Source organism: Onychomys torridus, chromosome 3, assembly GCF_903995425.1.
Source record: "Onychomys torridus chromosome 3, mOncTor1.1, whole genome shotgun sequence".
NCBI classification, from domain to species: Eukaryota; Metazoa; Chordata; class Mammalia; order Rodentia; family Cricetidae; genus Onychomys; species Onychomys torridus.
The window spans coordinates 28,699,966-28,722,366 of record NC_050445.1 but is presented as its reverse complement, the minus strand read 5'-3'; the positions used below and the strand labels follow the sequence as shown (position 1 = coordinate 28,722,366).

Here is a 22,401-nt window from a genome sequence, read left to right as displayed (position 1 = left end):
AGTATTTTAGACTCAGGATCCTCACGGATACTAAGCTCCTGCTGGCAAATTGAATGGATCCAGGAGGGATAGTATTTGGTTTTCCATGGAATGGAGTGGGAGTAGCTTTGCCAGCTGGAGGCTTTACACAATGTGCCCCATTATGTCTGAACAGAAGTACTGCTGGATACCACAGGAGAGACCTCTGAGATTGGCTGGCTCACCTACCCACCAGGTGGGGTGAGTGCCACTCTTCATTCTGAACCCATCCTCTGACCAGAATTGTTCCCTAGAAAGTGGAATTGAGGGAGGACATCCTAGATAAAAGATGAACTAAGACTCTCGTCGATTATAGGGAACAGAATTTCAGTGTACCCTCTCTCTGCTTTGCTTGGCCTTAATGCTGTATCTCAGCAGAACAGTTACAATCCCCCAATGTCCCGCTGCAAACTGAGCAGTTGTTGTTTTCCCTGGTCCCCTTGCAGTGGGACGAAGTGAGTGTCCTAGATGACCAGCGCCGTCTGACTCGGACCTTCGAAGCATGCCACGTGGCAGGGGTCCCTCCAGGTGCCGGACAGGACAATTGGCTGCAGACACACTTTGTGGAGCGGCGAGGGGCGCAGAGGGCACACATCCGCCTTCACTTCTCTGTTCGAGCATGTTCCAGCCTGGGTGTCAGTGGGGGTACCTGCCGGGAGACCTTCACCCTTTACTACCGGCAGGCTGAGGAGCCTGACAGCCCCGACAGCATTTCAGCCTGGCACCTCAAACGCTGGACCAAAGTGGACACGATTGCAGCCGATGAGAGCTTCCCTGCCGCCGCCTCCTCCTCCTCTTCCTCATGGGCTGTGGGACCCCACAGGACTGGTCAGCGGGTGGGGCTTCAGCTGAATGTCAAGGAACGCAGCTTTGGTCCTCTCACTCAGCGCGGCTTCTATGTGGCCTTCCAGGACACAGGGGCCTGCCTGGCCCTTGTGGCAGTCAAGCTGTTCTCCTACACCTGTCCCTCGGTCCTGCGGGCCTTTGCCTCCTTTCCTGAGACGCAGGCCAGTGGAGCTGGAGGCGCCTCCCTGGTGGCAGCCGTGGGGACCTGTGTAGCTCATGCAGAACCAGAGGAGGATGGAGTTGGAGGCCAGGCAGGGGGCAGCCCCCCACGGTTACACTGCAATGGGGAAGGCAGGTGGATGGTAGCTGTGGGTGGCTGCCGCTGCCAGCCTGGTCACCAGCCTGCCCGTGGAGACAAGCTCTGCCAAGGTGAGAGCCTTTCCCACACCCCCTTGGCCTTGGATTTCTCTCCTGGACACCCCAAATTTGGCTTTGTCCACAAAATATCTCAACGAAGCCACCTCAGGAAAGGACCCATTCTCCCCAATTTTACTTTCTAAAGTATGCAGACTTGCTCATTGGACTCATCTGCAGTGTCTAGAAATGGCCATGGTTTCCCATATTCCCATGTTTTGTACCCTAAGGCCATGGACCCAAGAAGGGGCAAGGAGCAAAAGTTCCTCCATTCTTGGGTTACCCTGTGTAGGCTCCTCTGTGCTCATAAGCTACCTGACTGGGAAGGGTCATTGCAGAGCTGGTAGCTAAAAGGCAAGTAGGAAGTAGTAGTGGATAGTCTAAAAAGAATGTTTCCAGGGAGTTTCTGTGTCCTCGCTAGGAACACCTACTTCTGCGCTTGCACTGCCCCAGCTCCCAGCACACCGAACTATTCATAAGGGGAATGATTTCTGTCCCCTGACTGAATAGATCTGTGCACCAAGGAACAGCAGATGGAGACTGGGTCTCAGGACCAAGAACCAGCACTGGGGAACAGAGAACACTTTGTACAGATGACTAGAAACTCAGGGTGGCTGGATAAAGTAAACATGACATCACATTCTCTCCTTTGCCTCCTTAGCCTGCCCTGAAGGGTCCTATAAGGCCCTGGCTGGGAACGTCCCTTGCTCAGCATGTCCGGCCCGCAGCCACTCCCCTGACCCTGCAGCCCCAGTATGCCCTTGTCTCCAGGGCTTCTACAGGGCCAGTTCTGACCCCCCAGAGGCTCCATGCACTGGTGAGTCCTGAGCTCAGCTCAGCACATTAAAACCAGGAATGGGTGAGGATTTGGGGGACCTAATTTAACAATGGGGATGAGAGGGCTTTACAGTTCACGAGGAATGACTTTGTATTCTTCATTGTTTTGTTGTTGTTTGTTGGTTGGTTGGTTGGTTGGTTTTGGTCTCCTCTCCTCATGACCTACACTTTCCTCTTTCCCCACCCTCCTTTCTGGCTCTACTTTCTGCCCTCTGGCCTCCTTCCTCCCCTAATCACCTTTACCTCACAATCCCCACCCCGCTACACCCCTTCCAGGCCCTCCGTCTGCTCCCAGGGAGCTTTGGTTTGAGGTGCAAGGCTCAGCACTCATGCTGCACTGGCGCTTGCCCCACGAGCTGGGCGGACGAGGGGACCTGCTCTTCAATGTTGTGTGCAAAGAGTGTGGAGGCCACCGGGAGCCCAGCAGTGGGGGGACCTGTCGTCGCTGCAGGGATGAGGTGCATTTCGACCCCCGCCAGAGGGGCTTGACGGAGAGTCGAGTGTTAGTTGGGGGGCTTCGAGCACATGTGCCATACATCTTGGAAGTGCAGGCTGTCAATGGGGTGTCTGAGCTCAGCCCTGACCCTCCCCAGGCAGCAGCCATCAATGTCAGCACCAGCCATGAAGGTGAGCCCTTTTCCTTCTTAAGGACAGCTCGCTTCAGCTCCACAGCTCCCCTCTTCTCCATGCCTGCTTTCCAGCCAGCCTGCATTAGACATCACATTCTCAAGTCTATCCTCTCCACCCTTGGGTGATGCTGCTCCCAGAGACTCCAGGCTCCCTCAACAATAACTCTCCACTCTATGTTTCAGTCCCTTCGGCAGTTCCTGTGATGCACCAGGTGAGCCGGGCAGCCAACAGCATCACAGTGTCCTGGCCACAGCCTGAGCAAACAAATGGGAACATCCTCGACTACCAGCTGCGATACTATGACCAGGTGGGCAGGGAGTCGGGCACTTCAGCAGGCCTCATGAGAGCTCTCAGCCACCCCAACCCTAACCCTGCTTTGGAGTGGGGCAAGAGATGCCAGGAGCCCAAGGCACCAGGTGTGTCACAGAGGAAGATAAGGGATAAAAGCAGGGACAGAGTGAGTGAGTGATTGTTGTCCCTAGGCAGAAGACGAATCCCACTCCTTCACCATGACCAGTGAGACTAATACTGCCACTGTGACACAGTTGAGCCCAGGCCACATCTATGGCTTCCAGGTGCGGGCACGGACTGCAGCTGGCCATGGTCCCTATGGGGGCAAAGTCTATTTCCAGACCCTGCCTCAAGGTGAGAGGAAGTCTACATGGGCATTTGGGTCCCAAGCACGTCTAAGCCACAATCTTGACCCATCATCCTCCAGACCAGAGTCTCTGGGAAAGAAGGATGCTGTGGGTGACCCCTGACTTTCGAGGCTGTCTGGGTGAAGTGGGAGGTAATGAGTTCATATGAGTGGGTTTGCAGGTATGAATGCATGTAGTGTGGACCTGTGTGGACAGTTCTTGACTATGGAGGATTGCAAGTATGTTCACGTGGATGAGTGTCCCTGTGAGGTGTGTGCATGTGGTGCTGTGGATGTCTGGGGAACTGGAGGCATGTAGACACATAGAAAGCCTGGCTGTCCCCTGTGACTCTGCCACTGATCCCTCAGGTGAGCTGCCCTCCCAGCTTCCAGAGAAGCTTTCCTTGGTGATTGGGTCCATCCTGGGGGCCTTGGCCTTCCTTCTACTGGCAGCCATCACTGTACTGGCTGTCATCTTCCAGCGGTGAGGCCCCTGCCACTGCTACCCACCTGCCCAGTAACACTCAAGTCCTTACCACCCCGGGAACCCATGCAGCCCTTCGCATATCTTTCTACTAACTAGTTGTTTGCTAAGGTGGGAAGGAGGGTCCTGGTGGAATCCCCTCAGTCCTCAGACCCATGGGCGCCAAGTTGTCTCCTGGCCCTGGGTGATTGGGGCAGACACAAGCCGACAGAAACAGGTGCCATTGTAGGCTATTGGTTTGCCTCTCAGGAAACGGCGTGGGACCGGCTACACAGAACAGCTGCAGCAGTACAGCAGCCCAGGTAGGGACAAGAAGAGGGATCGTGACTGGGATTGGAGGCTTAGCTCGAGGCACATGCCTGGTGAGGAAGGGGCTCTTCCTCACCATCTTCCAGAAGTAGAAGGGTGTATCTTAGGTATTTGGGTGTTCACGTTTACAGCAAACACTCCTAACACACTATACTCTTCAGGGCTTGGAGTGAAGTATTACATTGACCCTTCCACATATGAGGACCCCTGCCAGGCTATCAGAGAGCTTGCTCGGGAAGTTGACCCTACATATATCAAGATTGAGGAAGTCATTGGGGCAGGTATTTGAGGGGCAAGGGATGCCTGGGAGGGCCTGGTGATCCCTTCTGAGCACAGCTGGACATCTCCTGACTTCTATCCATACCGGTATCTATTCTTCCAGGTTCCTTTGGAGAAGTGCGTCGGGGCCGATTACAACCCAGGGGAAGGCGGGAACAGGCTGTGGCTATCCAGGCCCTGTGGGCAGGAGGTGCTGAGAGCCTGAAGATGACCTTTCTGGGCCGAGCAGCACTGCTGGGCCAGTTCCAGCACCCCAATATCCTACGGCTGGAAGGTGTAGTCACCAAGAGCAGGCCTGTCATGGTGCTGACGGAACTCATGGAGCTTGGTCCCCTGGATAGCTTCCTTAGGGTCAGTTCTGCTCTGGTGAAGGAGGCGGGTCTTGGGTTGAGGAAAGCCTGGAACTCCCACATTTTCCAGAAGGCAGAGCCTTGTGCCTTTATTCCTTGCCATCCCTTCCTCCATCTTCCTCCTTCATTCCCAGGCCATTTTGACTCCCAAGTTTGCTCCCAAGTGCCCCCTTGCGCTGATGTATGTTTTGCAGTGTGTCTACCCTGTTGATGACCTCTATCCTCTGCTCTTCAGCAGCGGGAGGGTCAGTTCAGTAGCCTACAGCTGGTGGCCATGCAGCGGGGTGTGGCTGCTGCCATGCAGTACCTGTCCAGCTTTGCCTTTGTGCATCGAGCACTCTCTGCCCGAAGTGTGCTGGTGAACAGCCACCTGGTGTGCAAGGTGGCCCGACTTGGTCACAGTCCTCAGGTGAGTTCAGGGCCTTGGAGGGTCACTGCTCTTGAGCATGCTTGAAGGAGAGCTAGAACATGGGGTGGGTATAGCTAGTGGGATATCATGGTGCCTAGGACTTAGAGACTCCATTGTATGCTGAGGGGAGGGAAGCCTGGGCTTAGAGCAATTGAGGGACTTAAGGAACCCAGGGGAAAAGGGACACAGGAAAACCAGAGGACTGTAAAACTAGGACCAGCTGCTACTAGCCATCAGTACAGAGGTCACATAGGCTGAAGAGTCACCGTGGTGATATTAAAAGCCCGAGTGCTCCACTCTCAAGCCCCATGATCTTGTGCAGTTTCATAGTCTTGAAGCCTTGATCCCAGTATCTATTCTTCCACATCTTGTATCTACTCTTCAGGATGGTCAAGGGGATAGAACAAGATGCTGGATGTGAGATTCCAGAGACATCTAAGCATCTAAGTTGCCCAGTGAATGTGATTCTTACTATGGTTATTGCTATTTTACCTCTGGCTCTCCCCTTCAGGGTTCAAGTTCCTTGCTTCGCTGGGCAGCCCCAGAGGTCATTACACATGGGAAGTATACAACATCCAGCGATGTCTGGAGCTTTGGAATACTTATGTGGGAAGTGATGAGCTACGGAGAACGGCCCTACTGGGATATGAGTGAGCAGGAGGTGAATGACCTATATGTCTGCTGATTTTCTACTGTGATCCCAACTGTGCTCTCATACCCTAAATCCATCTTTTTCTGAGCCATTCCTATTTGAATGTCTTGTGACTAGAACATTGCAAATTTTAAAGTTCCCTTCCCATCTCGGCCTCATGCTGCACCTGAATTCAGCCCACTCCCACCCCTGCTTTTCTGACACCCCTACTAGCAATAGCTTCTCATCACGTGCTCCTCTTGACCTGCAGGTACTAAATGCAATAGAGCAAGAGTTCCGGCTGCCTCCACCTCCAGGGTGCCCCACTGGACTACATCTACTGATGCTAGACACTTGGCAGAAGGACCGTGCCCGCCGGCCTCATTTTGACCAGCTTGTGGCTGCATTTGACAAGATGATCCGAAAGCCAGATACCCTACAGGCTGAAGGGGGCTCCGGGGACAGGTCTGAAGCTTGGGGCTGGAGCCTGGGAAAGCCAGGGAGGGTAAATGTAAACCAAAAGGAAAATTAAGCAGAGAGCGTAAGATGAAGAAACCTGTTTTGCTTGCCCCTCCCCACCTTAGGCCTTCCCAGGCTCTTCTGAACCCTGTGGCCTTGGCGTTTCCTTGCCTCGACTCTCCCCAGTCCTGGCTCTCAGCCATTGGACTAGAGTGTTACAAGGATAACTTCTCCAAGTTCGGCCTTTCCACCTTCAGTGATGTGGCTCAGCTCAGCCTAGAGTAAGCGGGGCTGATGAGGTGGGAGGGAAGACACTCTGAACCTCAGGCAAGGGGGTGCATCTAGGATATTGAAGGAACTAGCCCAAGCCCAAGTCTGATCCACTCCTTCCCCACCAGAGACCTTCCAGGTCTGGGCATCACCCTGGCTGGCCACCAGAAGAAATTACTGCATAACATCCAGCTCCTCCAGCAGCACCTGAGGCAGCCAGGCTCAGTGGAGGTGTAAAGTCTGGTCGGGAATCTTTGAGCCGCTGAAGCCCCAACCCAGTCCTGGACATAGGGTGGAGGAAGTACGTGTGAGACTGAGCCAGGCTTTATTCTGGCCTCCATGCCTGTCGCATTAAACCCAGCCCACTGGACACTGCATCCCCAAACCCTGCCCTTCCAACAGCCTCCCCCATATTAAAGGGAAAGAAGGGAATTTACAAGTTTAGGTGTGTCCATGCCTCAGTCTGCAAGGAAGGGCTAGGGAGGCCTTGGGGAGGGGCAGAGCTGCATGACAGGGTGGGCCGGTGGTTAAGTTCACTGAAACATAAAGGGAGCTGGGTGGGGATCCGGAAATGACTTTATTGAAGGTGGCAAGGCTCGTCCCAGCTTCCCCACCCCATGACTGGTGCCTGTATCTCTCCATCACACACCTTCCCACAAGCTCAGTCTTCTCCATCAACTGTCTGGAGCACTCTGGGAAGAGTCCTGTCCCCTCCTACTTACAAGATGGCAAACCTGTCTTTAAAGTGCTCTGGTGTGCACTGGAGCTTCCATGCCAGAACAAGGAATGTTGGGTTAAGGCAAGGACCAGAGAGAGTCTTCTTCCCTTTGCCCCAAGCTGAAGGAGTTGTGGAGACCTGGAACATTTATTCCCAGTGTGCATTCCTTAACATGGTCCTCCCTCTACCCCCCTTGGACTCGGGGGATGACTTCTACTTTTTAACTGGTTTTCTTTCATTCTGTTGTGATGCGTGGTGAGAGCTGACCTTCAGATCTGGTACTCCCAGCCCTCCCCATCTTCTAGGCCCCGGTTGACTATCCCTTGAAGGTCCCTCCTCAGAGTCCCCCGTCGAAGCCTTTCCCAGTTGATGCTGCTCTGGGAGGTGCTTCGAGACACTGAGGGTGTGGGAAAGGTCAGGTAGGCACCAAAGGAACGTGCCGTCTCCAGTTTTTCTCCTGAGTTTTTTTCCAAGTCCTCTGAGCAGAGGCCATCGTGTTGCCGGAAGGCCTGTGCATAGCGGCGGATGCGTTGCCTGTTGAGATCTTGCCTGTCTTCCACCCTGGAGGGAGTGGGAGGAGGGATTCAGAGAACGTGGAACAGAAAAGAAGACCTAAGATCAAAACTTCTCATTCAGCCCCGCCATTGTTGGAGGTTCTGTGCAGCCACTTTGCTGACACAGAGCACCAGCCCCCTCAGCCACTAGCTTTCAGGAAGCGGTAGGCTCTGAGGAATCTTAGGAGCCCAAGCTCAAAATGGGAGTCCCGTCCTCAATAGCCACACTTGCGACAATGAAGCATGGGGTCTAGGAAGTGTACAGCCCTCCGTATAGCTTCTAGAAACAAGAAGACACCATGCAAAGTGACTGCTTAGGTAATACCACTAATGGACCATGTCACTTACCGCAGGAACCACCGGTCCCCAAGTCCATACTCGCGCCCACAGATACCAGAGCGAGGCCACAGACAGCGAGGCAGCTTCCGCTCCAGCATCACAGTGGTGGCTACAACCTGTATTTCGGGACAGAAAGGGAAGTCAGAGAGGTTGGGTACAGCGGAGAAGGGCAGGGAGAAGAAAGGAAACCAGGCAGAAAGAAGACAATTTAGTAACAAACTCTGGGGGTTATGACGCTCTAAAATGGAACCAAGACCCCAAACCAAGATGTGGCAAGAACTTGGTAGAGCCCCTTCTGTGTGAGAGAGTGGATGAGACTTGAGCCTCACAATTCTTTACCCTATGACTTGAAAGCCATGGCAAAGCCAGGTGAAGTGTGGGTGGCCTGTAAGAGTTTCCCCCCAAGAGAGACCTTGACCAAAGGTATAGGCAAGAGTGTAGAAGACATAGAGGAGTTTCACAGGTCTCAGAATGCTTTGAGCCTGCATACATAAGGTGATTTAAAAATATAAACATTCTGCTTGGAAACCTAATATCAACATACTCTCAAAATATTTCTCCCAGCAAACCCTTCTTAGCCGGGTTAGGTTTCACTCCATTTCCACACATCACAGTTAAATGCTTTCTAGGATTTTATAGTTCCATTTTTATTTTCCTTAAATTATTTTTGTTGAGATACATTCTTTTCCAGGTATATTTTTAAGTGAAGACTTGATTCATCACATTGTCCTTTATGCCCATCATAATATAACTTAACTGAAGATAGCTTCTGCTGCTAAAGAAAGTGCTTTTTAAAAAAAAAAAAAATGTCATTATTTATAACACTTCCAATTTTTCTGGGTCAAATCTTGCAGGCTTCACTGTTTTCAGGAAGACTAGATACTTCCATTCTTACTTGGGAGCAACATTTACCAAATATAGTTTTAGCCATTTGTTCACTTTATTTCTAGAAAAGACTAAGGATTTAATTGTTGAGAAAATACATAGAATTCTTCCCCAAATTTCTAGAAGTGCTCTTTGTTGCTAATTAAATTACCCTGGAATGTTGCATTATTTTATAACTTGTGCAAAAACCTATCCAAATATACATGAGTACAAATGGCTGCTTCTATCTGAGCATGGCCAGTTCCTGAGCACGAAGGAGATCTACGCAGTAACCCTCCTAGCCACTAGAGGGCTCACCTGTGCCCTCCAGAGCTCATCGCGTTCATGGGCAACTCTCCAATGAGTGTCACCCATCATGGCAATGAGGAGGTTGAGCATGAGCAATGTGGCGATGATGGCAAAGGCGGCATAGGTGATGCTGTACATGAAGGGCAGATCCACGTCATAGTTGGCAGGACCATCGATGATGGTGAGGAAGAGTTCAAAAGTGCTGAACAGTGCCATGGGATAGTCATAGAAATGGCCCAGCTCATCAGGGTCCTCTGTCTGGAAGATGATATAGAAGGCTGCTCCACCCAAGGGGTGAGAGTTACCATGGCAACTGTATCATGACTAGCCCACCATTAGCTATTTGATATCTGTTTCCACCCCATCCCCTTCATCTCATATTGCTGTCTCAACTCAAAACAATACACCTTAAATTATTTTATTTTTTGAGATTATAATAAAATTGTATTATTCCCCCTTCTCTTTCCTCCTTCCAAGCCCTCTCACATATTCCTTCTTGCTCTTTATCATATTCATGGCCGCTTTTGCATTAACTGTTGATGTATTTCCTGTTACTTGTATATATGTTTTCAGGTGCTGGGTAACAAATTGATACGTTCTTCCTTGAAGAAGACTGTCTTCCTCTCAGCATTCCTTAGTTGCTTGCAGTTCTCTGTGTAGGGTTGAGACCCTCTGGGCTTTCCCCTGTGCACCTTAGCATATCTATTATTGTCCTTGATCAACTCACACAAGATACATTTTAAGTTACTATCCTCCACTGTTTTCTATAAGGCTTATGCCCCTAATCTTCTGCCCCTAACACTACTGTCCCTCACTTCTGAGCAACACCTTATCTTTAGACATTTCATAGCCTCCTCTGATGTCTGGCCTTCCTCCAAGTTTAGCCTGAAGAATTCTGTACCCTCTAAACTCCTCCACCCCAGCCCTTTCCTCCCACAGCTTCCATCCTGGATCTGTGATTTACCTGAAGCAAATCCCAAGATCACCACAGCCATCAGCCAGCAGAATCGCATCAAGTCACCAAAAATCATCTGTGGGGAGGAGGAGGCAGAGAATACCACACTTTCAGAGCACTTACCAATCTGACACCAGCAAATCTAACCCCAAAAGTCTGATGGCTCCATACACCAGGATGAGTTGGCAAAATTCAACCTGCTGGCTAAATCTACTTGCCCTGTCTTGGTGAGGATCTTAAGCTAAGGATGGTTTTTAAGCTTGTAAGAGGATTTTAATTTTTCAACAACAACAACAACAAAAAAAAAATTATAGGAACATAGGCTTCACAACACCCGAAATATGTACTATATATATAGCCCCCTAGAAAAATGTTTGCTTAACCTTGGTCTAGGGCTTTTTATTAGAAAGCATGGGTGAGGCACTTACCTTCTGGATCATGATGGTGAAGGGACCCAGCATTTGGAATCCTCTGGCAAAGTACATAACATTGCACCAACCCAACACCAGAGCAAAGGACATAGGTACCACCTCCCCATCTGCATTGGTGAGCCGCATCACCATGGTCACCAGCACCATGAAGGCATAAGTGATCCTGAGGGTGAAGGAAATGGGGGAAATGAGAAAAAAAATGAGGTTTATCCTGGGGACCTATAAACAAGAGTACAGCTGTGACAGACCCCATCCCGTTGGATTTAGCCTCAACATACTCAATACCCCAGGGTTACATATCACAGAGGGAACTCGGAGCTAAGGGAATGGAAGCCAGTGGAAGCCCTGGTGAGATGAAGGAAAGCAGTGGCATGAAGACACTCACATGATGACATGGAATGGCCCCCCAAGGATGGTATGCCCAAAGAATCGAGTGACCCCCAACCTGAAGATGTCGGGAATCTAGAAAGAAGTCAAGGAGACATAAAGGCTCTTGAAGACCAGACTACAGGCTGGGTCCTGGGGCAGAGAGCCTCCACCAGGATCCTATCCACACCTTACCTCCACCAGCAGGATGATCACAGCCCCAATGATGCTCACCAGCTCCCCCACCAGCCGTAGGTCATCCTTGGGGGTCACATAGGCCTCCTAGGGAGGAAAGATATTGGTAGATTGCCTGTCTCTGTCCTATGTATCAGTTCCCAAGGCCACTTGCTCTTTCAGATTCTTTCTAGACCACAAGGTCCAGCTAGTCTCAAACTCGGCTCCTAGAGTAAGAATGTATGTGTGTTTTTGTGTATACAGGTTGTATTTGTGCCCCACTTCTCAGAGATCTAGGTGAGCAGTGAAATTCTGGTGTGGAGTCAGGAAAGTGGGACATTGCTGTGAAAAAAAGATTCCCAATGTACTATCTGTCACTACCAGGGAGTCACCTGAAGAAGTTTCTGCTGCAGGAGGGTGTTGTCCCGGGGATTAGTGCGGTTAGTGATCCTGGGCTTGAGGGGGCGGTAGACACAGCACATGGTAAAACAGATGATGTACAGCACATAGATGGCACCCAGCATGCAGAAGTAGGGCCGCCCGTACCTCTTCCACTTGAGGCTCACCAGCTCCTTCACAGGTGTCTGGTCCAGAATCTGGCGGGCCTACACCAGAAGGAGTAGAACAGTATCTCCAAGACCCTGCCACCCCTCACCAGGGCCTGAGATGTGAAGACTCTCTACCTCACGCTTCTTGGTAGTAACAATAAGTTCCAGCAGGGATTGATCATTTCCTGAAGAGTCAATCTCAGTGAGGTCATAAAGAGTGGAAGTCAATGGCCCGTATGTCCACTGGATGTGCTTCCGCTTCTGCATCAAGTGTTGGAACATCTGGAAGGGAGTGGAGATGGTCATGATCCAGAGCTGAAGGGAACATCACAGCCCAGGAGAAAAAGACTGGAAAAGGTGTTGGCCTTCTTGTAGACCACAGCCTTTGGAAGACAAAAGAACTCGTGTCCCACAGGATCCTAGATTTATCCTGCCCCAAGACTCATTCCAGAACCTGGAGATATGGGGAAATTTGCAGATCACTCTTCGGGGAAGGACAAGTGGACTCGGGCATTGCAGAATATCTCAGGATAAGGTCTAGACTACACGAATTCCCAGTACTTCAGTCAGAAGAAACAAGCAAAGAGGAAAAAAAATGGACCAGTGACAGAAAGGACATAGGTTGATGCAGATTGGAATTGGAGCTGAGAATGGAACCTAAGCCTTATAGGTGGATTGAGTTCTCATTGTTCCTAGCAATGTAAAATGGGAGGCATTAAAGACACCTTAGGGCATGGGTCTCACCACAGTGTTGCCTTCCACCCCAGCCAGCTTGAAAGGGGTGAGTCCCTGGTTGTTGGGCACAAGTTCCAGGGACTTCAGGTGGTCTCCCCCATCATAGGACAGGAGCAAGTTGTACATCTGACAGGCAAAGGTTTTGTTGGGCTGCAAGATGAGTATGTGCAGTACTGTGTTTCCTGGTGAAGACAGAGGTTGCCATCAGGTTCCCTGATAACTCACTCCCCATCCCAGTGTCCTCCCTGCCTGCCTCTCTCTCTCTCTCTCTCTCTCTCTCTCTCTCTCTCTCTCTCTCTCTCTCTCTCTCTCTCTCTCTCTCTCTCTCACACACACACACACACACACACACACACACACACACACACACAGAGCATCCAGTACTTTCTCTCATCCCCATTCTTACCCAGGGAGTCCTGGGCCCGGATGTCAGCTCCATGTTCAATCAGCAGCCTAACAATCTCCTCGCTGCCCACACAGGCAGCAAAGGACAAAGGGTGCTCTCCTGTGGACACAAAGAGATATGTGACAAGGAGACAGCAGGATCAGAAGAGGAGAGGCATAGTTGGCCTCCAGCCCAACAACTACCTCCTCCTTCCCTAACTAAGCTTATGGCTTGGGATCACTTATGCAGCAGAAACCTCAGGAATGGACAGTCCAGAGAGTTATGGAGGGAATTGGCCTCTGGCTCTAAGTCTTTGAAGCACTGCCCTCCCAGAAAGACCTAAAGGGTCTTTCTAACCCCCGCTACTGCCATTGCCTCACTTTCCACCTTGGAGCCTGGCCCTGGAACTCACCATAGTAGATGAGGTTGTGAGGACTGCGGTGGAAGGCGGAGCCTGTAGCTCTGGCAGAGACACTGGCCCCTCTGGCAAGCAGGGCACAGACCAGATTCACATTCTGGTTCATGACCGCGATGTGCAATGGAGTCTGACCTGGCCCAGAGAGAGCTGGAGGTCACATATCTGTTTCCAGGACCCTGAAGGAATTCCTCTCGCAAGTCCCCTTTCCTTTGTGTGGCCATCTTGGATGGATGGCAGAGACCCAGTGGGTGTTAAAGGATCCCAGTAGATTCTTTTGTCCCCTCCATCTAACTCTGCCCCTTCCCTGGGTCTCTGGAAGATCCGGGACCAGATGTAATGACTTGTCATCAGCACTTAGAAAAAGGACCCACTTGTGGAATAATAATAAAGAGTAGGGATCCAGATAATGTCTCTGGTTCCCCAAATTATCTATCTGAGATTGTTGGAAAACACAGCTAACCATCCATCTTAGAGCCTCACCTTCATATAGCTCAGAGGTCATGGGCTCAAAGACCAGCTCTGGGGCGGCTTCCATCAGCACCATGGCAGCCTCCAGGTTGTCATAGAGGGCTGCTATGTGCAGTGCAGTTTCCCCCATGGCTCCTGGCATTTAGAGGGAGGAAAGGCATATAATGTTTTGGGGGCAGTCAATGGAGAAGAAGCAGACTCTAGGTCTTGGGATCTCTTGGGGAGGCCTGTGAGGTCAGGGACTGACCCACAAACCATTGCTAGGACTCTGCTCCATACCTCGCTGGTGCACCTCACATCCTTCAAACTTGAGCAGCTTGCTCAGAGCCTGGACATCATTTTCTTTGGCAGCTAGAAGAAGAGGTGACTCCCAGATCCTACCAGGAAATGCGACAAGAAAGGTGGTAACAGTAAACATGCCCAGTTGTGGAATAAGTTAGGAAGGCTTCACTCAGATATGTGTGTCTCAACAGCATGGATGGCAAGGTTCCTGACCCAGGCAGATGGGTCCATTACAGTGCAAAGGTCACCAACTCTCTTCTCCCTGTTGCTTAGTTCTCCTAAACTGACGTCCAACATTTAGCCTGTGTAAGAGAATGCCCTGACTAGTTTCCTATTCCCAAGAATAGGAAGGACAAGAACACCAGGCCTTTGTGTGTGTGGGGGGGGGGGGGGCACATGTATATAAACTATCTGTGCTATTGGATAAAGAAAGGAGGATTTTTGTTCAGGCATACACTCACCTCATGATCTGTTCATGCCTAGATGGTCCTATTCTGGACTTAGCAGTGTCCTGAGATTGCCCTGCATGATAAGCCTTGTTTTCTATGTACTGAAGGTATAAGGAGTTCCTCCCTCATATTTGTGGAGGAAGCCAACATGCAGAGACTAGTGGGTTTTCTTCTATTACAAGATGCCTTGCTATTTGACCTTCAGTGTGGAGCATTTGATTCCTCTACTTTCCTCCTCTTTCTGGCAGTATCTTCAGGACTCAATCTAAAAACACCAATGGCCCTTGTGAGAAAGCCTTGCTCGAGGCAGTGGTCATTCATACCTCTCTCTCCCCTCACATCTTAATTTCTGCAATTTTCCTTCTTAAATCAGGAATCCTATAGATGATCAGCATCTCATGCAAATTAATAATAAACTTCAACTCTAATTACCCTTTGAAATGTCCAGGTCTGCAGTTTAGGAAGAGTCCCAATGGATTCTTGTGCAAATGAAAGTTCAGGGAACATCGCTCAAACCAGGAGTCATTGAGTGTGGTCCATGCATGTGAAAATGCTAAAGTAATAAATCCAAGGCAAGCGTTGGCATCCCATTCTCTAAAGAGCACTCTTTAAAGCTTAGGAAGTAAAGTCATTCATTATCCTCACACCCTGTCTATAGGGCCTTAGGTGCTACTTTATTTTCACTATTAGTACCTGTGAAGATATAAATGGTGGCCAACAATGACAGATGAGGTGGAAACAGAGAATCTAATTTAGAGAATTCACTTATTGAATTTCATGTGGGTCCAAATAGTCTCATTTCCCCCTTCCATTTCTTCTTGAGTGTACCCAATTTTGAATTCAGAGTCCTTATCCCAACTCGCAGTCCCTTGTATTTCCCCATTTATTAACTGACTTTTATGCATTTTAGGAAAAATTATATTCCCTGGCTCTGCAAATCACCTCTCTAGTCTTACTCCAAGAAAGAGGGTTCTATTTTTATTGAATTTTTCCTTCAGCTTGGAGCAATTTGGTCTTTCTATGTAAATAAATAAATAAAATTATCATATTTACCCATAGATAACTCATTACATGGCATACCAAATCTGGACAAGAGCTCTCATCCTGAAGAGCTGGCAGTGGCAAGAATCTTACTGCAAAGCTGGGGTTAGGAAAGTGATAAAGAGAAGAAAGTGACTTCTATCTTGAACAACCATAACCCCAGCTCCCGCATAGGTCCATGGGCAGCAAGCAGGTTCAATCAATCATCTAAGATTTTGTCTCCATTTAGTTCTTTCTCCTTTGTTGCTGCTAAAGCTCATTAATTCACATCTTTGCACTCTGGTCCAGGATTAACAAGGCATTCTCTTTGTTTCCCTGTACCCTACTTACCCCAAGTCCATCTTTTTTAATGCTGTCAAGACTGTCTTTCTAAATGGCAATGCAGTCACAGCTTACAGAAGGCCAATGAGTCTTTCAGTGCCCAAGGATAAGGAACACAGAGCTCCTTCATGGTCTTTATGCAACCATTTTTCCATTCTCTGATCCTCCCCCTCACTCCTTACACCTGGCCTTTCCGTCTCACCACACGCCTCAGTCCCACAGAGCACACCGTTCTTCTTGGGCCTATGCCCACAAGGCTGCTTCTTCCTGAATCCACTACCCCAACCAATCATTGTCCATTGTGCATTCTACACTTCTGTGCCCAGCAAAATTCCCTACTGTGCTGTGGCTGCTCACTATAATAGCTGTAGAGTGGATGAATCAGTAGTGATGCCACAGTGGCTTTACTGCCCCTCTTATTGTCTCTATCTACTTATCTACTACCCCCACCAAGCCAACCTTCAATAAACATATAACCTAACTGAAAAACAGTGTTTAGTTTGAAAATACTTCTGCAAAACAAGTCTTCTAGATCCTTCACCACCCCAATGACTCCAGCAATTTGCCCAAAGCTCTCTTACATAGATGTTTTAGAGTCAGCACTAGAATGTAGGGGAAACACAGCTTCCTCCAACACACACACACACACACACACACACACACACACACACACACACACACACACACACACACACAAACACACACAGACACATACACACACATACACACCATCATCCAACATCACTCTTCCCAGAATATTTTTCACTCTTTCCTTTGGTCTTATTTTTATTATAATATCTTGCAGTTTGTGTCGTAAATAGAATATGTTTCTTTCTCTATTCTTGGGAATCACAGAATTTCTTTTTGTTCATGACACATCTCTGAAGCTGGCAAAGGTTCCCCACAAGCCTCAATTCCCTATGTAATACTTCCCCGTTTGTCTGCTGCTATCCTAGCAGACCTGTGGAAGACCAAAGACTACCAGATGTAGAGTACAGTTACAAGATCCTCAATCAAAATAGAACTTTAGTTATGCAACTATTTCAATACTATTTTATGCATTCCTTGAAAATGTCATGGATTTATACAATGTATTTTGATCATATCCATTCACAATGTCTTCCCTCAATTCTATAAATACATCCTATGCAATATTTGGAGACATGTCTACAGTAACAACTTACCCATTATTCATCTAAAAGTCAAATTAAAAGAGGTGCCCTTTGTTTTATCTGGCAACTTAGTCAGACCACACCCCTGGTAAAGAAACAGCTTATAATCCAACTCAACAATGTTTGTAAGAAATGGCCTCGTCTGGTTGCAAACTCCAGAACTGGGAAAAGGAAGGGTCAGAGAGCTGTTTTCAGCCTACTTTCCCACTTGCAGTAACTACTTAGGGCCACCAGGTGATAGCAGAGAAGGTCCTAAGTCCCTAAGGTGGTTGTAACAGCAAGGACACAGAACTTCAAGCTTGCCTCACAATCTTTGGTCTCCAAAAGGAGAAGTGTGAGGAATATCGAAGATTCTTGTAAATTCTCCAATAGCAACCCATCATAGAAGGTTAAAGAACAACTAAGTACAGGGGATAAATGGAAGAGACAATCTGTACCTCCCATATGGGACACCTGCAAAGAATTATCCTGCTCAACATGTTAACAGTGCCAGGGTGAAGAAACCCTGATTTACAGGTGCAATTACTCGTAACTTACTAAGAGAAAGGGATTCTTCACATAAAAAGAAACTAAAGTTTCATAAAACATTCAAAATGTTTTCTAGTAATTAAAACAAGAAAGAAACAGAAAGATGTGGTGAGAGAATAGCAAAAGGAAATAGAAATTATAAAAACATGGAAGATATTTCCAAGTTCTTCAATATTTTGTTTTACTTGGCAATTAAGTATAAAATTAAGCAGTCTGATTCCATGATGGCTTGGGGAAAATTCAGTAATAGGCTTCTTTGACACAAAGCCCAGCATATTTGTTGTTGTTGATAAAGTTAGTGTTCTCTTGTTCAAGGCCAAGATTGTGTCTCCAAGTGAGAGTCCATGGCTTCCCTCCTTCATGACTACGCTCCTCCAACCCTCTGCTTCTGATTCTTAGGAATGTATAAGTCTATGTGTGCCATGCGCGTGAGTCATGTTCTGTCTTTTATTTTGGGAAACAAGGAAGGATCCAAAGAGGTTTAAGGAATGTTCAAAATAGGATAGTAGACATTGTGCTGAAATGGAGTCTAACCTACTCATGTAACAGATGGAGCCTTAGAGTGAGTACTCAGAAGTGATTTGTCCAACCAGGTCAGAGTCTGAGCTGAGACAAGTGCCTCCTTGGCCATTTCTCTGTCCCTGTTTTTTGTGTTGATTAGGGTTAGAAGCCGGGGGAGGGGGAAACCTCTGAGGATACACAGAAGTTTCTCTACAGATACCCTTACAGCTGACTGTAGACGCCGAGTAGACTGGGAATGATAATACCATGTGGTTTCCAAGGGCATACATTTTCATTCTGGTTGGATTCATTTCTGTTAGGAAGAAGTTCATAGCCCCACCGATTCTTGTCATCCTCAGTCGTTGCCTTTTTAATGCTATTTTCTGTCATAATCCCATTTGTTCAAGCCTATCAGTTTCCAAAGTAACATCACTTAATTGCTTTCCACAACCATACAATAGCAGGTGAGTAATTCTCTTCAGTTTTTCTAAGAAAAGGAAACTGAGGCGGCAAGGTCAGATATTGCCAGAAGATCACACAGGGTTAAAAGGCAGACTGACTTACCAAGAACATAGCCCCAGGTGCCTACCACTAAATTATGTGGTTCTTCTAGTTTTTATGGCTCTTCCTGATTTTTCTCGGGAGGTGGGGGTCAGGCCCAGAGCAATGACCACAGATGAGAAAGATCAGTCATGTGTGGGAACATGGCACTGGGCACTCATGGGCCACTTCCCTCCAGCTGAGAGCCCTGGCGATGAGATGAGGAAGTCACAACCTGGAGACTGTGCTTATTTCAAGATGTGGAACCAAGCTGTTTCTTAACTGCCACAACTCCCTTACACAGGCAAGCAGACAGGCACATATGTATGTGTGTATCAAGGCAAGAAGTGAGGTACGTCTACAGAAGCTTGGCAGAGCTGAGATTGCACAGAAACTTCAACTCACATCTATTTATTTATACAGGTATCTATGTAACCCAACTCAAACGTCCAGCATGACTCTGTGTCCTCCCAGGGAGTGAAAAATGCCAGTACAGGAGGGGTGGGAAGTCAGGTTGGGCAGCCTCTGTGAAGCTCCCAGCACACCCCACACTAGCAGAAATCAGATAACAGATAAGACAGTTTCCTTCTCTGCTCTCTCAACACTTGCTTAAACCTTTTCATGACCTTCACCATGCTCACCTTTAACCTAAGTACAGTTATTCTTCCAGAGTTGGTAGGTCATTGGTTCTCTAACATTCCTCTCGTACCAAAATCCATATAAGCTCTAGCACTTTCCTTACAGTGATATGATATTTGCATATCGTTTACATATTCATCGAGTAGACTTTAAGCTACAATCTGTGGCCCAGGCTGCTCTGGAACTCACTGTGCAGTCCATGTTAAACTTGTGGCAACCCTCCTGCCTCAGCCTTCTAAGTGCTGGAGTTACAAGTGAAGGCCACAATGTTCAACTTATTAAGTTTTAGATTTTTGGAGACAAGTTCCACTGTGTTTTCCAAGTTAGCCTTGAGTGCTTATCAGTCCCGTGCTTCAGTATTCCAAGTACTGGGAGTATAGGCACACACCATTGCTCTACCTTCCTCTTGTGTACTTTAAATTATCTCTAGGTAATCTATAGTGCCTAGTGGAATATAAATTATATATAAATTGCTATTGTACCATATTGTTTTGTAATGATGACAAGGAAAAAATGCTGTACATGTTCATCGTTGATGCAACTGCCATGAGCCTAATGTTGTATGATATACAAGCAGCAATATAGCTTCTTTGTCTGAGATTGATTTAATCTGAAGACATGTAGGGACAACATGAACGTTGGTACATTTTGTCCATGAGAACATGAGCTCTTTGAGAAGCAAGAACTATATCAGGTTAATTTCCCACAAACCTAGTGGAGTATGTATTATGCTCAATCAGTGTTTCATACATTGGATATACATAAATGAAGGCCTGAAGAAATGGTTTAGAAGAGTTGGTAGAGTTGAGAATTCAGTTAATATGGATTTCAGTTGGGGAGGTGCATGATTAAGACCCAAGAGAAGTGTGTTACACAGTGGAAGGTTGCCTCTGCTCATCTTGCAGAGTTCTTAAAGCATTGCCTTCTGGTGAGACCATCATCTAGGCCATGAAATCCTAGCTAGTCCTATCCCAGAATTCCTCTCTGGGGCTCCCTCTTGAGCTCTAAGCCTGATTTGTTTTTATGGGGATGGCAGAATCTCCCTCCATCCAAAGCCTGGGTTTGGTTTTATATCAGATAAGTTGGGTGATGGTGCCCATAAAGGATGAGACCCTCCATGACTCATAGGGTTTACTTAAGTGCTCAGCCTCAGCTCATTTCCAGCATGCCTTCCCTGTGTATAGCTGACCTCTCAGACCAAGAAACTCCTAAGAAATTTCAGCTCCTTCTGGGAAGTAACATCCAAAGAGGGCCACTACCATGGACACCAAGTGTCTGGGAAGAAGAGGGTTAAGAAACTATGGAACCAGATGTGGAGATCAGAAAATGGAGGGGAGGATCCTCTGACTGGTGGCATTAGGTCTTCCTAGCCCAACACTACAGAGGAGGCCACTAGATGGTAAGAAGAAATGGGTACAGACTAGACACATGCAAATAGCATATGCTTAGCCAGGCTGTCTACTCAGGCCTAGATTCTTTACTGAGTTCTTCCTGCACAGGAGATATAAGAACTACACCTACCCCTTTCAAAGCCCATGACCTTTCTGCAATCTGTGCCTGATGCCCCCAGCGACAGGGTCCTGAGAATGGGAAGAGAAGAAGTGAAACCAATGAGGAATTATTCTCGACAACAATGCCGTTCTGTTGCCTTAAGACGTCATCAGCCAGACATGTGCCCTGGCCCCCACTCTCCCAGCCCTGGGGGGAGAGAGGTGGGTGGCTGGTGTGAGAGACAGAAAAGCCACAGCTCCAAGAAGGGGCACATCCCAGCTGGGAATGCTTAATCCAAAGAAGAGGAAATCCCAGGCAGCCCTCAGGCCAGGTTAAGACAAACCCTGCATTCAGAGATGGAGAAAAACCCAAAGACAAAACCTTCAGCCTTTCCCCTTTGAATACACATGCTACCTGTCTCTGCATAGCCTGGGGGAGCCCCCCAAAACAGAACTTCTTTTTAGCATGTCACCAACTGGGTGAGGAACTCCACTGACAATGTCAGAGAAGAGACCACCACAGGGTGGGCCCAAGATTTCCTATGCTCCTGCTCCCAAAGCCAACTCTAAGATGCTGTCTCAGGCAGGGGTGGATATCAAGTGAGGCAGGCATGGGTATCATCAAGTGAGTATAAGGAAGTTTTCAGGGAATGGAAACAAAATGTGGCTTTTCCTAAGGGCTCAGACTCCAGGTTCTCTCCCAGACACCCTAGCTTGAAAGGCAGCATGGTGAGCATCTCAGGCATTGTGGCCAGGAGGTCTTGCAAACCCACCAATAGAGAGGAAGATACTTCAGGTTGCATGTGAGCTTAGTCAGGTCTTTAAATCCCTCCAGTGGCTGAGACAAATGGGCAGGAGTGTAAGTGTTTTCACATTTTTTGCCATATTTTGTTATTGCTTTATTCATTCAATCGCTGTCTCATTTATTCCCACATGTATGCTTATATATAAAATGTGTTTCTGCCATCAGCTGCCAAAAGGATCATGGAGTCCAGACACATAAGAATAATACATTATCCAGCCTCAATCCCTCTCAGGTAGAGGGCTCACAAGGGCCAGTGAGGTGCCTGGCTACTGGGAAGGTACTCACAGGAGGCCTACAGGATTGAATGGGACCATAAAGATAACTACCATCTGTACCCAGGCTACCTCTCACCTGGCATCCTGGCCAGCTAGCTCCACAGGCCAAGACTCAGGAGAAAGTGCTAACAAGGAGCCAGTCCATAACCTGGGGCACAGACTGTCCAGCCAGGGGTGCCAAGAGAAGACTCAAGCAAGCTGGGAAGGGGTAGGGTGTAAGCTCTGCTGCTAGGTAGAAGAGCAGGAGCAGATGGCAAGCTTACCTCTTCTGCTGCAGCAGGTTCTGTTCGTCTCGGCTCTGAGCCCAGGACTCTTCTTGTTTGTGGAACCATCTGCAGAACTTGTTCCATAGGCAAAGTATCAACCCCTTCTCCTTAGGCAGTGACCACCCCATGGGGTGGAAGGCTGGTTCCTTGTGAGGCTGAGGCTGATGCCAGACCCCAACTGGGCTCGGCCTTGGGGCCACATTGGCACCCCCAAGAGCCGGCCTGCCTTCTCTCTGTAGAGGTCCCGTCTCCTGTCTCCTGTCTTGACTTTCTCCTGTAGAGCTGGTGAGGCTTCCCGTGGCCGCCTCTATGAGT

At 48.4% G+C, this 22,401-nt stretch overlaps 2 protein-coding genes across 3 annotated transcripts in view; one reads left to right on the top strand and one right to left on the bottom strand.

The window, feature by feature from the left end:
- Nucleotides 1–8,914, top strand: part of Ephb6 (EPH receptor B6) — a 16,916-nt gene extending 8,002 nt beyond the window's left edge. Inside the window, exons 4-18 of one of the 2 annotated variants that reach the window (XM_036181102.1) lie at nt 155–219; nt 465–1,233; nt 1,880–2,035; nt 2,332–2,682; nt 2,868–2,992; nt 3,168–3,330; nt 3,692–3,806; nt 4,056–4,108; nt 4,277–4,396; nt 4,498–4,745; nt 4,980–5,153; nt 5,665–5,814; nt 6,056–6,249; nt 6,369–6,524; nt 6,642–8,914. In XM_036181102.1, the coding sequence (XP_036036995.1) occupies nt 155–219; nt 465–1,233; nt 1,880–2,035; nt 2,332–2,682; nt 2,868–2,992; nt 3,168–3,330; nt 3,692–3,806; nt 4,056–4,108; nt 4,277–4,396; nt 4,498–4,745; nt 4,980–5,153; nt 5,665–5,814; nt 6,056–6,249; nt 6,369–6,524; nt 6,642–6,750 (2,948 nt within the window). In that variant the 3' untranslated portion in view covers nt 6,751–8,914. The remainder of the gene's footprint in view (nt 1–154; nt 220–464; nt 1,234–1,879; nt 2,036–2,331; nt 2,683–2,867; nt 2,993–3,167; nt 3,331–3,691; nt 3,807–4,055; nt 4,109–4,276; nt 4,397–4,497; nt 4,746–4,979; nt 5,154–5,664; nt 5,815–6,055; nt 6,250–6,368; nt 6,525–6,641) is intronic. The other variant, XM_036181103.1, reaches the window with a different exon arrangement.
- Nucleotides 7,068–22,401, bottom strand: Trpv6 (transient receptor potential cation channel subfamily V member 6). The gene is made up of 15 exons (XM_036181104.1): nt 22,084–22,401; nt 14,057–14,154; nt 13,790–13,912; nt 13,304–13,441; nt 12,913–13,011; nt 12,516–12,688; nt 11,907–12,053; nt 11,616–11,828; nt 11,245–11,331; nt 11,069–11,145; nt 10,681–10,846; nt 10,262–10,328; nt 9,307–9,575; nt 8,134–8,240; nt 7,068–7,792 (listed from the first exon to the last, which is right to left on the bottom strand). The coding sequence occupies exons 1-15, from the start codon at nt 22,212–22,214 to the stop codon at nt 7,501–7,503; spliced, it is 2,187 nt and encodes a 728-aa protein (XP_036036997.1). The 5' UTR covers nt 22,215–22,401; the 3' UTR covers nt 7,068–7,500.

Coding starts and splice junctions, on each gene's coding strand:
- Trpv6 (XM_036181104.1), bottom strand. CDS start 22,214: ATGGGGTGGTCACTGCCTAAGGAGAAGGGGTTGATACTTTGCCTATGG. Junction 14,155..22,083: donor AACCTGCTGCAGCAGAAGAG/GTAAGCTTGCCA, acceptor ATTTCCTGGTAG/GATCTGGGAGTCACCTCTTC. Junction 13,913..14,056: donor ATGTGAGGTGCACCAGCGAG/GTATGGAGCAGA, acceptor TCTAAATGCCAG/GAGCCATGGGGGAAACTGCA.